The sequence below is a fragment of the Lissotriton helveticus genome, chromosome 5_1 (genome assembly GCF_964261635.1).
Source record: "Lissotriton helveticus chromosome 5_1, aLisHel1.1, whole genome shotgun sequence".
NCBI lineage: Eukaryota > Metazoa > Chordata > Amphibia > Caudata > Salamandridae > Lissotriton > Lissotriton helveticus.
In genome coordinates this window covers 1819012758-1819029357 of record NC_136065.1, presented here as the reverse complement: position 1 = coordinate 1819029357, position 16600 = coordinate 1819012758, and the positions used below count along the sequence as shown (strand labels likewise).

Genomic DNA, 16600 nt, shown 5'->3' with positions numbered 1-16600 from the left:
CCTCTCCCACAGTCCATGTTTGCCTGGATGTGTCACTTTTACAAACTATCTCTGGCGGGATAGCCCAACATTACTCAGTAGCTTTCACGTCAAATTGTAAATATGTTATGCAATTTTGTAACTTATTGTGTATATGTGATATTGTATAGGCTCTCAACATTTCCCCACCTAATGAACAGTGCTCCAATTAAGAATATTTAGTAAAATCCTATGATGGTACCACCGTTGGAGTCTTGTTCTTTTCTAAACCTGAAGTGTACTTGCCTTAGTAACCAATTCATGTCATGGTGTGTTATCCAATTTGCAAACTGGTCTTAAGACCCTTAACGTGGCACTGTTTGTGTGAAAATGAACCATCTTTTAACTTTTTTAAGTAAACGTTTGGAGTGACATTTGACACTGAACACGCGTGCGGTCTGGTTCCTGGCGCACATAGCCATGGTTGCAGCGCACAGAGACCCTCCACTGCCGCACACAGAGGAAAACAATTAGAGGGAACATTGCTGGTCACCCTACCTAACCAGCACTGGGCACACCGCTGCTCTGACAATTTTTCAGCCCCTGGATTTTCCCCTGGAAGCACTGCAGGCACAAGTGAAATGCCTGAGTGTGTTTATAGTGTGCAACAATGATCACTGCTCTTGCAAAGTCGAACCATCAAAAGTAGCACCAACCCAGCGCACTGCCCATTCACGTACATGGAGCACTACGTGCAAAGCATAGTTTTACTTTTTAAGGCCGGCAATTTACAGTGTATAGCACCGAGCATAGTGGCAGCTGAAAAACTGGTGTCCCGACTTGCTCCCTGTAATGGTCGGCCGGAATGTTACAATTGTGCAATGATGAGCATTAAGGGAATGGGGAGGTTGACTGTCATTTGTACCTTCTTTTTTACCTCTGCCCTAACACATCTGAAAACCGCTCTGTTTCCCTACAAGGCAGCAATATGCGCATGTGGCGCCTGCATGTTTTTGCAGTGATCATGGTGCAAAAGCTGTACTCTTCCTGAATTCTGCTTTATTGAGAGGAAGGTAAGTTCAGTTCAAATAAAATAAATCCCCACTGTGGCACCCTGGTGGAAGAGTCACTCACTGTAAGGCGTAGCTGTAGCTCTTGCAATATCTGTTTATTTGTGTTATATAGGTGTGTGAGTAATTACACGAGGGGAACCCTTTATACACATCTACATCTTAATCTGTGAAGTATGCACGTTTGACGTTGTGTTGCTGAGTGTGTTACCATGTGCCTGCATGTTCCCGTATTCCACCTTCTGTGTAAGTTTGACTCTGTGTTCATGTAAATCAGTGTCTGTGTATCTTTGTGAGACATGCGTCTGTATGTAGAGACTATTTCTGTGAGTGCTCTGTATGTCTGTAAATCAGTGTGAACCTGTACATTTGTTCAGATGCTTAGAAAGCTCAACATTAGTTGATGGTGTTTACCAAATTCCTGAAAACAACTCTGTACTGATTGGCTTTTACAGCCTACTTTAATCTACAGTGCTAGGAAGCTTTTTTTGAACTTTCCTTGCAATAAATATTTACTGCTGAGGGTGATATATATACTAAGCACGGGCGAAATTTAAATTATGCCAGAGAAATCTGAGTAATTTCGGTAATTCAGCGTTACTCTTTGACCCAGAATAACAGATAAGTACTCCTGTTTATGTAAAAAACTATTTTTTTCTCACGCAAAGAAATTGCGACACCCCACAGAACACATTGTAATCTTTAATATTATATACCCAAGTTCTGGGGGACACAGGGTAACCCCATTATTTTTGATGTCATGTAATTATGAGCACATTTAGCGAATGTGAGCAGGCGCTCGCTGTTCGTGTTCTACTGCATTCAGCGATATTTCATAGTGCAAAGTGCATCCGTGTGTCCATTTTGGACACAAGGGTGCATTTTGTACATTGGGGGAAATTCCTACCCTAAGAGCACATTTAGCGAGTGTGTGCAGCTGCTTATTGACCACCATTTGTGTTCTGCTGAATTTAGCACTATTTCTTAGCGCAAAACGCATTGTCACACCCATTTTGGAAGTGAGGAGACATTTTTGCACTAAACAATAGCGCTAAATGCAATGCTGTAATCAAGCATAATCTCACAGAATTCTCAGGTAATTCCACATAGTTGTGCTACACTGAATTATGAGAGTTACGCCCACCCCTATTTTATACTACGATTGGTTGTTTTGAAGACTGCATCAGTGCATGCGGACAAGTCTGCATGTATGACTGTAAACTTGTATGTGAGTGCCTGCCTCTGGGTGAGATTGCAGGTGTGAATGCTTGCATGGGCCGTTTACTTCCACGGCAGCGTAGTGTGTGTACACGTGTACTTAACCTGTTTGCTGGATACACATTGTGAGTACAGAACTTTCCCAGACTACCCTCTTGACATTTGTTAATGCAAACAGAATGAGGACAGAAGCAGTGCATTCCCACTGCTGTGCCATTCGTTGTCTATGTATAATATGTGTGAGTGATGTAAGATGCTGTGACACCCTACACTGCGGTCGGTAACACTATAAAATAAATTAAAGCCGGCCCTGCTAAAATGTGTCACAGCATCTGCTACTCCAGCATTGTCTTGCCTAGTTCATTAAAGCTGCGACAACCAGAAGGAATGAATGGTCAAGTTTTTACAGCACAGCTTATCACAAAACTCAAGAACATGAAGATACCTGTCAAACGTAAGTACATCCTAACGTCCTACCCCAAATCATATTACGGACGTTCGTATCTCTGGATACAAAACCCATCCCCTGAAGCCAAAAACTCATAACAATGGAAAAATCTCTTATTGACACCAAAATCTCCCATTGACACCAAAATCTTCCATCAATGTCAAAATCACTTTCTGCCACCAAGAGCTCCATTTGGAACAAAAAAGTCCTCACGGAGCAAAAACATTCTAATAATTACAGAAACTCTTAACGATATATAAAGCCTCCTGCCAACTGCAGGCCCTCTTTCCTGAGAGAAACAATACTTAATCTAAACACTTTAGATACTCACCTTCCTGCCACCTGCCCCCACCCCCCAAAAATCCTAAAATGTCTCCCTAGGCATAAAACACCTTAACTCTCAATCAATACAAAACCTCCCAGACACAAGCATTTTCTAATGATGCTTCAACTTACTATCACACAAAAACATCTTACTAATTCGAAAATCATCCACTGATGGCAATATCTTCTCTACCATTGACACACCAGACAGAGCTTCGTCGGCATCCCAAAGTCAATCATTGTGCCAAAAACTGCTACTGATACCTAGCTTGGTCTGGTGGCTTAGTGGACTAATGCATTCACTAAAAGGGCCTGTGTTCGACCTCATGGTCACAGGTTCAAATCCCAGTGGGTCCACTCAGCCTTTCATCCTTCTGAGGTTGATAATAATAAACATCTCTTATTTACCACCAAGATACCTTTGGGTGAACGTGCACTTTACAATACACATGTTATGTTACGTTAAACATGACAACCCCTCTTCAGAAAGCAAAACCTTCCCAATCACAAATCCTCCTCCCAGTAATAACATCTATTGTTGATATCAACCCTCCTAATGATATCTAAGAGAAAAGAGAAGAGAAAACCGGACGTCACAACCAGACACTTGGGAGATACATATCCCATCAACTCTCAGCTCTATTTTCTTGCCACATTAAAGCCCGACATGAGGAACGTGTGGAACATGTCTTTGATATTCTAAGCCTTGAAGAAGTCCCAGGTGGGACGAAACGCGTCGCGTCGGCTGTTAATTGTGTGCTGTGTTTTAATGAAACAACAACTGAATAAAAGAATAAAGAATAAAAAGAAAATATTTTTCCAGAAAACGGCTGGACACGTGATTCATTTGGGAGACACCATTTCATTGTTATCTGTGATGAGTTAAGGACATTAATATTGACATCCACTGGTTAACCTTCTGCTCATTTGTGATGAATTTGTTGACATTAACATACATTAACTATCCATCTACTTACATAGTTGAGTGCTGAGCCACTCGTGTATAACTTTATCTTGGGGATTTCTTTTCCCATCATTAGGGACGTAGGATGTCACGTCTCTGGCTCACTGCACCATGCCTGAACTCATCCACAAAGGCACTATACGAGATTGACTGGTGCAGGTCTTTAGTGCCTTGACCTTTCTCTGTGCCTCTGTGAATCCTCCTTCTGATGGGAAAACTTCCACATCTCGCCCCCCTCGGTGCAAGTGTTCAACTTACTCTAAGGCCTAAACCTCCTCTTGCAGCCATTACCAGCATCAATACCTAATGTATGATCCTTTCCTTGATGCAGTGTCCTCCACCAAGTACAGAACAAAGGCCATAAAATACCCCCATAAACGTCCTTCTGGCATCTAAAATTTCTCTTGACAATTAAAACTCTTCCCAAAGCCTGGGCCACTCAACCAAGGCAAACTCCACTGGCAGCTATAGGACACCACCAACAACAGAAGAAATACAAAGGACATGCCACTGATACTTCTGAAACACAAACTGACCAATCCAAATAGCTCTCTGAGCACCCTCAGTAATCTAATGTCTCTTCAGTTCCATTTCTAGAAAGTTTTTTTGTTTTTCTTTAGAGCTTGTGCTTCAGAAAGAACAGCAAAACAATCTGGAGGTGTTGAGTATTGTGATTATTCGAATAATCTACACCGCCTTCAGTATAGTAATGCCCACAATACTTTTTCTTTTTTTTAAAGTCCGACTCATTTGTAAATATATAATGTGATACACATTTTCCTGTTGGTGCATTTCCAAATGCATCGCACTTAAATGCAGAGCATGGATCACAGCCATTGACTTGGCTCTGAATCTGTCAAATATGTATAGAGGGGACGGGGGTTCTGCCTTAAAAATGCTGAGCAGACTTGAACTTCCACTAGTGCCCACTGCACTAGAGTTACTACATGAATATTTTGAAGGGTTGTTTTGGAAACTGAAATGTTTTCACTAAAAAATTAGAGTCAGCCTCGGACCTTGCCAATGAGCTTTACCTGATAGCTACATTAGGTAAGTACTAAGATCTCCCAAACAACCCTTTCTAAATTCTCCCCTCATGTATCCCTCCTTAGACTCATTCATCACCTTGTTTTACTACTATGATATCCCTAATCCATTTCTAAAGACTCTTTTCTCCTCATATCTTACTTATCCCAAAACTTCTCTTACTACTATGATCTCCCAATAAACGCTTTATAGACTCTACCGTCTTCTATCCCTCTTTTCAATCCAACTAACAGGCACACATGTCCACCGCTCACATTAATTAATATTTCCCTATATTAATTCACCACTAATTCTTTTTGGGTTCTGGAGTAGCGTGCAACTAGCGGAAAAGCACTTCGATCCCTCGTCAGGGGTAGGAAGCGCTACATAAATACAATTACAATAATAAAAGACCGCAGTTGTTTCTAGTTTTAAAGATTCTACATGCAATTTGACAATTCAGCCACTAGATGGCAGGATAATAAAGATCAAGTCAGTCTATATCAATGTCGCTCTGCAGAACGATAACAAACATTGACAAAGCCAATCATGTAGTCGAATGCGTTGAGATAAGAGTTTAACAAGCTTCAATTTCGTACAGCAAGGGTAACTAAAGGGCAGCTCCAACGCAAGTTTCCCACTCATGCAGCACATCAGAAGCATTACAGACTGCCCACGCAAACACGGGCAAGTGCAACATGTGCAGTGCAGTGCAAGCTTCCTTTCCACGTCAATCACACAGACCGTCACATACGTACATGTATAATGTGGGTTTCTGGTTTGAGACTATTGCATGTCCATCAGTCACATTGAGTCCCCAGATTCCTGTTACGGGGAGGTCGTGACCTATGATGGACACCGTGCGACAAATTCCGATAGAAGCAGCCATGTAGGCAGCCGAGGCTTGCACAGGTAAATGCGGTGAGCGTGGCGGGGGTGAAGCGGGGTGGAGGATAGTGGAGTCTGACGTACAACAGCAAGATAAAAACGAACTAACTAAATAAATAGAAGCACTTTCCTTGCACTCGCGGGATAGCAGAAGTCAGCGATACGGCGAAACTTCTATAAGCCTTTTTTGCGGACGAATGCCCACCCTGCATACATTATACCTGATGCAGGTATAATGTAGCGCAGGGGTTTACAAAGTGATGGGTTTGCTTAGATGTGTCACTCTGTAAATATGTCGCAGTGTAGCACATACTTTACGCCGCCGGTGTGTCACAAAAAGTGACGCAGCGGAAGGGGCTCATAAATAAGCCCCTTAGATGCTGCTAGGAATGCTGTACGTTTCTCTCTTGATTTTGCTGCTCATTTGGGACTTCGAATATTTTAGATTTTGCATTTCTCTCTAATGCCCTTTCTGCTGAGAGCCTTCATGGCAATTGATCTGAACCGCATGCTTTGATTTTTGTAATAATCCTTTAAACTATCCACTGATCTAGAACTCAGTTATTGAGTAGGTCCTTTCACTTAATTAACTGTATTAATGATTTTTTTGATTCGTTCGGCGCTGCCTTACTTCGGAGACATATGAAATTGAGGTTTAACACTGTCACCAATTCATTGAATTGTGGACATTCTGTTGAAGTAAGGTTTTGGGGTGTCACAATGTAAATGTAATTGAGCTTATATAGCGCATAGCTACCCGCAGTGGGTTTCCCGGCGCTTGCTTAGGGAACCCTTCCTGGTATTCCCCTGTGAGATAGCAGGGTATCCACAAGGTGAAAGTCAGGCATCCCGCCGCGAGGGGCCGTTGTGGAGATTAAGCAAGCTATTGCCCAGAGTTGCAGAGTGTGAACCCGTGAGTCGAGGAGGCACCGGGGCGAGAATTATCGAGTCCGTGGAATTTTTAGCCCAAGACCCGCCGAGGCGGGGAATTGAACCCTGGTCCAGAACCGATCTCAGCTTCCGGGTCTGCTGCCTCTAACCCCTGAGCCACACTTCTCCACTAGCAGGGTTAACGCCAAATAGGTGGTCAGGCTTGTCACTTATTTTTTGAATTACCACTCTTGAGTACAGCAGGTGGTAAATGCATGTGGGGGTCTTTAGGAGGCCCATTTCTGCGGAGGGGGGGCAAGGCAGAGCATGTGCCCACAGTCAGTGGTGTAAAGTAATATGATGCCACCCTGCAGAATGTGAAGCAGCCCCTGAGTCTCCCATATCTAGATGAGATTCAATGGCCTGTGGGAGGAATGGGGTCCCAGGGAAAGGTTGGGTGGACCTTGAAGAATTGGTGGCTCCCCTACGTCGCAAGGGCTGCAAGGGACTGTGGACCTGCCCACTTTCCCTACTGCTCCACTCTAAACTGCGGGTCCGGTGCATCTGGGCCCAGAATGATAGGGTTGGGAGGTTGTGGACACGGTAAGTTCAGGCACAGAGAAGCGGGGAAATTAAGAGTGGCCTAGACCAGTTTACCCCATGGCATACTGCTCCAGGTAATACGTAATAAGGGCATAAGAGCCTGTGTCAATACATCAACACACAGGTGGGAGAATGGTAACACTGCATAGGGAAGTGGAAAGCAGAGAAGAGCTTGGAGACAGGTGAAGTGGGGCACAATGAAAGTCTGTGAGAGGAATTCTGGTGAGATAGCCCAGGGCACTGACGACAGGGACGGTTATGCAGCGGGTTAGTTCTAGGGGGTGGGGAAGGGGTTTAGTTCTTTGAGTTTTGAATGTTCCTAAGTCTTTGATTATATATTGTCAATCTCACAGATCAGATATAATGTATGACGTGTTCGAAGTAAAGTGCCGCCGGACGGTATAAGTTGTCGGCAGAACGGCTGTGTATCAAAATATTATAAGTCTATTGCATTAATTTGCTGCCTGCCTCCGGGTTGTTGGCTATAAGCAGTGTGAGCTGTGTGAGTTTCAATAAAGGTTAAAAAAAAAAAACATTTTAAAGTCTGTGAGAGGAGTACTCCTGAGATGACATATGAAGACTTCAGAAGGCCAGATACTAGATGGGACTTTACCCGCCCTACCTGATAGCAGGTCCCAAACTTGCATAGGCTGTGTTCTCCTGACAATCATACCCTTCCTCCCCACCACCAAGAGAGTCACTATGAGGCATGTCTTGGGGTTCCTTGGTAGGAAATTGTTACTTGATAGTGTTGGAGAGTTGTACTGCAGGCAGGTTTTTGGGATATCTGGGTCTTGCACTAGTGTTCCAGCAGTCAGGGCAGTTCAACTCCTCAGTGTAATAAAAGTCTCTATGAAGTTGGGCCTGGTCCCAGCCTGAGAAAGAGAAACCACCAGCACAACCCCAGCTCCAGGAAAGGAGACTGCTCTAGGCTGATGCACAGAGTCTTCTGGGAGTCACAAGGATGGACAAGTTAATGGATGAAGAGGGTTCAGTATTTAGCCTTGTATGGTGGCAGAGTCTGAGCCAACATGTCGGCTTTGTTCAAAACTCAAAGTCTTCTTCCACTCAGGAATCAGCTTCACCTTCATATTTTTGTCCAGTTTTCACGAGCATCTGGAGCAGGTAGGTATTCCAAGGACAGTTCAGTTTGGACTTTTCGAGGCCCTTTGTTCATCCGGGTCAGAGCCCTAGTGGACGGACAAAGCTGCTATTCAAGAGCCAGTCATAGATGAAGAGGGCGGGTTTTAGCAAGATAATCCTACGCCGAGCTAAGGACGCGATGGGAAGTCTCCCTACAGTAGTAAGACTGATTTTGAGTGCTGGTCCCAAGCACAGGGGAGAGCAGGCTGCCACTCACACCATGGGCAAAAGCAGCTTGCAGGGAGACCTGTACCTGGTGTCCGAATGGACAACACCTTTGTCTCTGGTACCCTGTAACACTGATACACATTACCACACATGAGGCCAAGGAAGGACCTCAGTTATGGATGACCTTCACCAGGGTGAGGCCGCAGGAAGTCGCCTACTCATTTCAGGTACAAAGGCCACCTCAATCGACTCCTAGCCATTGAGGAGGAGGCAGTAACCATCCTCTCTCATGATGGGGGTTCACTTGAGTGCCAGCCTGTGCTCTGCTCATGAACATCACAGTTAAAACCAGGAGTGCGCCTAGTGTGCAAAAAGATTGCCAATTTCCTGACCAGACAAACATCAGCATGTCAGATAGAGAGTACAGGGCAGGGTGGCACAGCGTGTGCATGAGATACAGAGGATTTCCATCCTAGCTACTGCCACGCGTGGCCCTGCTAGAGCACCCCGAGCTCGAATCACCATGGCAGGGGTGAGGGATTCATAGTGCGGGCACAGCACTCTGGGCAAGAGAGGCAACACAGAAGATAGACTGGAGGAATACTTTATTAGTGATGAGTCCTTCTTGCTGATGTTTATAAGGATAATGATCAGCACTACAAGAAATCTATTTGCAATGGTCCTTTGTTTAATGTTTGAATTTATTTTTGTTTACAGTAATTCAGCTGGTTTCAACAATTAATTATACTATTTTATCCAATGCTAATTTAAGTTAATAATTCTAATCCAAGATAGCCACCACAATTTTTAAATTTAACGAACCAACTTGCTGTTCTAGTTCTTCTGTTTCCTCCATACATGCTGCCTTTCGCGGCTTGAACTTTAAAAGCCATCAGTCTATTTCTGGACTACATTAAGAATGATAAGAAGCACATGGAAATAGTAATAAAGCGTCTAGCTGTAATGTTAGAGGCAGAACATGGCAGCGCACCATGTAGAGCGAAAGGAAGGCTCTACGAGAAGGAGGAGGATGTGCCCAGGGGAGAGCGCAAAGAAAGGAGGGAAAGAGAATGGCTGCCCAGATAAAGGCAAGCATTCGAGATACACCAACATCCTAATGTTAGTCCTGAGGAATTAAATGTAGACATAGATTTATCATGATTTTAACAGGCACTCTATGAGTTGTAGTTGTGTTTGATTGTTTTCATGAACATTTTGGGGTCTGTCAGCTAACAAACATGATAATCAGTTGCGCTACTTGTACGTGAAATTATTTCTTGAAACTGTTATTTGCTTGTTACAGCCAGACTGGCATGTGAGAAAGATGCGGGGTCACAAACATCTGTGGGGCATATTACCAAGCAATAGCGATAATTATCGCTATTGCTTGGTTAGAGACAAAAATTTACCGCTGAGCTGCGGCGATTTTTATCGCAAATAAACCTTGGTATTACCAAGGTTTATCGCAAATGCGATAAAAATCGGCCGCAGTGCATGAATATCGCTGAAAAGTCAGCGATATTCATGCATTACCGAGCTAATGCTCTTAGCCATGTTATCCACTTCCCATTGGATAACATGGCTAAGAACTGCTCAGGGCCGGTGTTAGCTTTTGGAGATATTCGCGCTTAGCGCGAATATCTCCATAAGTTGGTAATAGGAGATAGCGATGTTAGCGACTGTTTCCAGTCGCTAACATCTTGGCACACCCACTTTGCATGTCATTAGTGATAAATATCACTGACATGCAAAGTGGGGCCCAAGATGGTCGCTATCTCCTACTAGCTGTCGCTAACTGGTGTTAGCAACAGCTAGGTAACAGGGAGATAATTTTATCTCCGCTTTCTTGGCTTTTAAAGCCAAAAAAGCGGAGATAAACCCCCTTGATAATATGCCCCTGTGTTTATTAAGGCTTTTGCATTCATCACCGAAAGTGACAGGATAGATAATTCCTCTATACTCGGGTAATGTTGAAAACGTGGATGTCACTTACCAAAGGTTGCAAAACTTGTTTGAGATCTGGGGGCATATTACCAACGTTAAGCGATATTTATCGCTAACGATGCTTAGCAACGAATTTTTTAACGCTAAGCATCGTGAGAAATTATCGCATATAAACCTTGCTATTATCAAGGTTTATCGCAAATGCGATAAAAAACGGCCGCAATGCATGAATATCGCTGAAAAGTCAGCGATATTCATGCATTACCGAGCTAATGCTCTTAGCCATGTTATCCACCTCCCATTGGATAACATGGCTAAGAACTGCTCAGGGCCGGTGTTAGTTTTTGGAGATATTCGCGCTTAGCGCGAATATCTCCAAAAGTTGGTAATAGGAGATAGCGATGTTAGCGACTGTTTCCAGTCGCTAACATCTTGGCACACCCACTTTGCATGTCATTAGTGATAAATATCACTGACATGCAAAGTGGGGCCCAAGATGGTCGCTATCTCCTACTAGCTGTCGCTAACTGGTGTTAGCGACAGCTAGGTAATAGGGAGATAATTTTATCTCCGCTTCCTTGGCTTTTAAAGCCAAAAAGCGGAGATAAACCCCCTTGATAATATGCCCCTGGTTACTTAGAATTGCATGTTTTATAACAAGGTTTACAGCATATGGGGGTATATTATCAAGGGGGTTTATCTCCGCTTTTTGGCTTTAAAAGCCAAGAAAGCGGAGATAAAATGATCTCCCTATTACCAAGCTGTCGCTAACACCAGTTAGCGACAGCTAATAGGAGATAGCGACCATCTTGGGCCCCGCTTTGCATGTCAGTGATATTTATCACTAATGACATGCAAAGTGGGCGTGCCAAGATGTTAGCGACTGGAAACAGTCGCTAACATCGCTATCTCCTATTACCAACTTTTGGAGATATTCGCGCTCAGCGCGAATATCTCCAAAAGCTAACACCTGCCCTGAGCAGTTCTTAGCCATGTTATCCAATGGGAGGTGGATAACATGGCTAAGAGCATTTGCTCGATAATGCATGAATATCGCTGACTTTTCAGCGATATTCATGCATTGCGGGAGTTTTTTATCGCATTTGCGATAAACCTTGCTAATAGCAAGGTTTATCTGCGATAAAAATCGCCGATGTGCGGCGATAATTTTTGTCTCTAAACAAGTTAGAGACAAAAATTATCGCTAGTTGTTGGTAATATACCCCATGGAGTTTTAAACATGAGAACTTTAGGGGCATATTACCAAGCAATAGCGATAATTATCGCTATTGCTTGGTTAGAGACAAAAATTTACCGCTGAGCTGCGCCGATTTTTATCGCAAATAAACCTTGGTATTACCAAGGTTTATCGCAAATGCGATAAAAATCGTCCGCAATGCATGAATATCGCTGAAAAGTCAGCGATATTCATGCATTACCGAGCTAATGCTCTTAGCCATGTTATCCACTTCCCATTGGATAACATGGCTAAGAACTGCTCAGGGCAGGTGTTAGCTTTTGGAGATATTCGCGCTTAGCGCGAATATCTCCATAAGTTGGTAATAGGAGATAGCGATGTTAGCGACTGTTTCCAGTGGCTAACATCTTGGCACACCCACTTTGCATGTCATTAGTGATAAATATCACTGACATGCAAAGTGGGGCCCAAGATGGTCGCTATCTCCTACTAGCTGTCGCTAACTGGTGTTAGCAACAGCTAGGTAACAGGGAGATAATTTTATCTCCGCTTTCTTGGCTTTTAAAGCCAAAAAAGCGGAGATAAACCCCCTTGATAATATGCCCCTAAGTACCCCTTGGAGCGCTGGATTTTGGAGGTTGGGGGATACTGTAATGCAGTGGCGCAACACAAAATGTTGGGGTCCCCAGCAGAATGTGAAGAGGGGCCTGAGTCTACAATGCTTCACAGGTATTCATTGACTTTGGCTGACTGGGGCCACCTTGAAGGGTTGGGGCTTCCCTGAAGGGCTGTCCCCCATCCCTTGTGCCGGAGAGGCTGCAGGGCTCTGTGTTATGTGTGTAATGGTGCGTAGCACAGTACCTGGTGGCAACCACAATCACCGCCCTGAGAGGTGCTAGACCTTTTCTGTAATAAGGAGCTCCGTTTTCTCATCATTAAGGAGTTTACCCAAGCTCTTTGGTCAGCCTCTGACATTATTATTTAACATTAACTCTAATACTAAAAAAAACGCAAATTATGTTGTCTCTCTGTTGAACGTATGTACAAGGAAGTACCATTAAACCGAGAGTCAAACACAGGGGCACAATGACAGCACAGACATAGTACATAACTGAGGAGGCCGATTCAGCCTGCAGTGTTCTCGTAAAAGGCTTTTTCCAAGTCTTCACTCCTCCCGCCATACACTGCCTCCCTGAATTGTTGGGTCTGCTAGTGTGCTGTTTATTCCCTGACACACCTCACCTGCTGGTTCTCCTGTTGAGGGCTTCATATATTCTACCCAACACACCTCAACTGCTGGAGTGAAGACTCCTTCTATCCTATCACACCTTACATGCTGGGGTCTTCATTCTTTCTAGATTGTCACCCTATACCTCCTGTGGGCTCATTTCACACCCTCTGCCACCCTCACACCTGTTCGGGTCTTCATTCCTTCTAGCTTATCACACTTCACCTGCAGAAGGCTTCATTACTCACCCTCTGCCACACCTCACACCTGTTGGGATCTTCATACATCATCGACCTCAAACCTCACAACTGCTGGGGACTTCATTCATCATGCTCTGCCACTTCTCGCCTGCTGTTGGCTTGATTCATCATCTACCCCCACACCTCACCTGCTCCATTCTTCCTACCATTTCTCACTTCACCTTCTGGAGTCTTCATTCCTTCTATCCTGTCACACTTTACATGCTGGGGTCTCTGTTCCTTTTACCCTATCACACTACACCTCCCACAGGCTTCATTCCACATCATCTGCCACCCTCACCCCTGTGCAAGTCTTCATGCCTTCTACCTTATTACACTTCACCTGCTGAGTGCTTTATTTATTCTACCCACCACACTTCACATGCTGTAGTGATGACTCCTATCTTGTCACAAAACATGCCGGGGTCTGCATTCCTTTTACTGTCCCACCCCTTACCTGCTGAGGGCTTCATTGCTTCTAGCCTGTCAAACATTTTTCCACCTGGTCACATCTCAGCTGCTGGGGGCTTTCTTCCTTATACTCTTCTATGCCTCAACTTCTGAGAGCTTCATTTGTTATACTCTGGCACAGTTCACATGCTGGAGTCTTAATTCCTTCTATACTGTCACACCTCACCTGCTGGTTCATCATTCCCTCCACCACATCATCTACTGTGGACTTCATTCCTCCTACTCCATTACCACTCATCTTCTGGATGACGCCCAGTAAAATCTTTGCTGTTCAGTGGGATTCATTCATCCTGTCCTTTAACCTCTTCCATGCTGGTGACGGAACCGCTCCGTCACCAGCCTCGGTTGCACTCTGCTGGTGACGGAGCGGTTCCGTCACGGCCCGCTCGGCGTGCCTGCGCGGCGCTGATTTCATGCCTGCGCTGGACGTTTCATTGAGCGGGCGGGGCACAAGCACAAGCACAGCGCGCCCAAGGCTCGTGACGGAGCGGTTCCGTCACGAGCATGGGAGCGCCGCGCAGCGAAGGTGTTAACATCTTTCAGCCGGATGAGTTCCTATCTTCACACACCTCACCTATTGTGGAGTGTGTTCACTCCCCTGCCATGTCACCCCTCACCCTTGTATCATATGTATTTTTCCCGTCCTGCCACACCTTGCCTGCTGGGGTGCAGGTTCACTCTCCTGGCACATATCACCTATTGGGGGTGCAGGTCGGGCGTGCTGATGTGCCACATCAAACCTGAAGGGGTACAGGTTCCATCGCCTGCTCTGCCATACCACACATCACCTACTGAGGGTTTCACTCTTGATCTGAAATGCATCACTTGTCGGGGTACAGGTTCAGTCTCCTGCTCTGCCACATCTTAAATGTTGGGGTGCATGTTCCGTCGCCTGATCTGCCCTCCCACACACCTGTTGGGGTGTTGGTTCCGTCTCCTGCCCTGCCACACCTCGTAGAGTACAAGTTCAGTCTCCTGACACACTTCACCGGTTGGGTGCAGGTTCAGTCTCCGGACACACCTCACCGGTTGGGTGCAAGTTGTCTCCTGACACACCTCACCAGCTGGGTGCAGGTTCGGTCTCCTGACACACCTCACCGGTTGGCTGCAGGTTGTCTCCTAACACACCTCACCGGTTGGCTGCATGTTATCTTCTGACACACCTCACCGGTTGGCTGCAGGCGCAATTTCCTGACACACCTCACTGGTTGGCTGCAGGTTCAGTCTACTGACACACCTCACTGGGTGGTTCCAGGTTCACTTCCCTGACACACCTCACCGGTTGGCTGCAGGCTGTCTCCTGACACACCTCACCGGTTGGCTGCAGGCTGTCTCCTGACACACCTCACCGGTTGGCTGCAGGCGCAGTTTCCTGACACACCTCACCGGTTGGCTGCAGGTTGTTTCCTGACACACCTCACCGATTGGCTACAGGTTCAGTCTACTGACACACCTCACTGGTTGGCTCCAGGCTCACTTTCCTGACCCACCTCACCGGTTGGCTGCAGGCGCAGTTTCCTGACACACCTCAACGGTTGGCTGCAGGTTGTTTCCTGACACACCTCACCGATTAGCTACAGGTTCAGTCTACTGACACACCTCACTGGTTGTCTGCAGGTTCAGTGTTGTCTGCATGTTCAGTGTTGTCTACAGGTTCCGTTTCCTGCTCTACCAAACCTCACCTGTTGTTGGGGATGGCACTGCTGCTGCCCAGTATCCCAGTTGTGGAGACACCAGAGTCCAGTACAGCTGACGCCCTTCTCTCCTGATGAGGCCGGTCCCATTCCGGACCCACAGTCCTAGAGAAGGAAGCAGATAAAGAAGGTGAGTGTCTAGGTAAGCAAGCAGGAGCAAGGAGAGAATAGAAAGAGATGGAAGAAGGTGAGAAGGGTGTAAGGAAAAAGCAACAAGCATTAGAAAAGGCAATCGTTTTGGCCTTGGCAAGAATCTTCGATGGTTACATTTTCTGTGCAAGCATGTCATAAAAACTAAAAAAAAAATCACTACTTAAAACAGACAACCTTTTACTTGCTACATAAATGTTATATTTTTAAAAAGTAGTCATAGCATATCATTTTAATACACCAGTACAGGTGCTTCCTAGCAGGTGGGTATACTTAAACCAGGTATAGACACCAGTTTCACTTTAATGCATATCACAGAATGATTTTGAAGACGGTACAAATAAGTGGCATTAGTGGCTTTGGATGCCTGTAACCTGAAGATATAGAGTAAACATACATTGATGACTAAAAAAAGGGTAAAAAGCAATTTTTTTTAGGTGGAAGTGCACATGAGACCATGCACAGAACAAGACGGCCAGTGGTTGTAGTCTGTTCATACTGTATGCTATGGTTGGTCGAAGCCAAATATGAATAATGGAGAGGGCCAACCCAAAGCCCCTCAATGGGTATTTATATGTATGCATTTTTTTTATTTATGATGTTTTATTTATTACATGAGATTGCAAAAGAACAAACGTTGTCTCTAGGCCAGGGCTAAAAAGCAAAAGAATTAAAGGAGATGGGAGAGACACCGAAAGGAAAAGGAAACAAAGGAAGGCGAATAATAACTAAAGTGTAAAAAGAGAAGAAGAGCTAAAGAGAGGTGGGGAAGTGACGAACGGACGGAGACCAACAAAGATATCGGCTGAGCGGGGGAAGACTCGGGAGTGCAGATCCCCACGGCATGGAAAGGGTTAACCCTGAACCTGGCTTGGTTCAGGAGATGCTCCCGTATCGAGCTGGTGGTGGAGGGTCCGCGGGGACACATTAATCGTGTGCACGCGCCACTGCAGAGCAGCCATTACTGCCGCCATCCACAGCTTTTAATGCCTATTA

General features: G+C 45.1%; 1 protein-coding gene and 1 long non-coding RNA gene across 4 annotated transcripts in view; one reads left to right on the top strand and one right to left on the bottom strand.

Moving 5' to 3' along the window:
* Nucleotides 1-16600, bottom strand: part of FAM171A2 (family with sequence similarity 171 member A2) — a 241041-nt gene that overhangs the window by 54574 nt on the left and 169867 nt on the right. For all 3 annotated transcript variants that reach the window (XM_078645170.1, XM_078645168.1, XM_078645169.1), the window contains one exon: nucleotides 15443-15559. In XM_078645170.1, coding sequence (XP_078501296.1) covers nucleotides 15443-15559 — 117 coding nt within the window. The remainder of the gene's footprint in view (nucleotides 1-15442; nucleotides 15560-16600) is intronic.
* LOC144755849 (uncharacterized) overlaps nucleotides 1-16600 on the top strand; it is a 72728-nt gene that overhangs the window by 48065 nt on the left and 8063 nt on the right. The gene's annotated exons all lie outside the window — the stretch shown is intronic.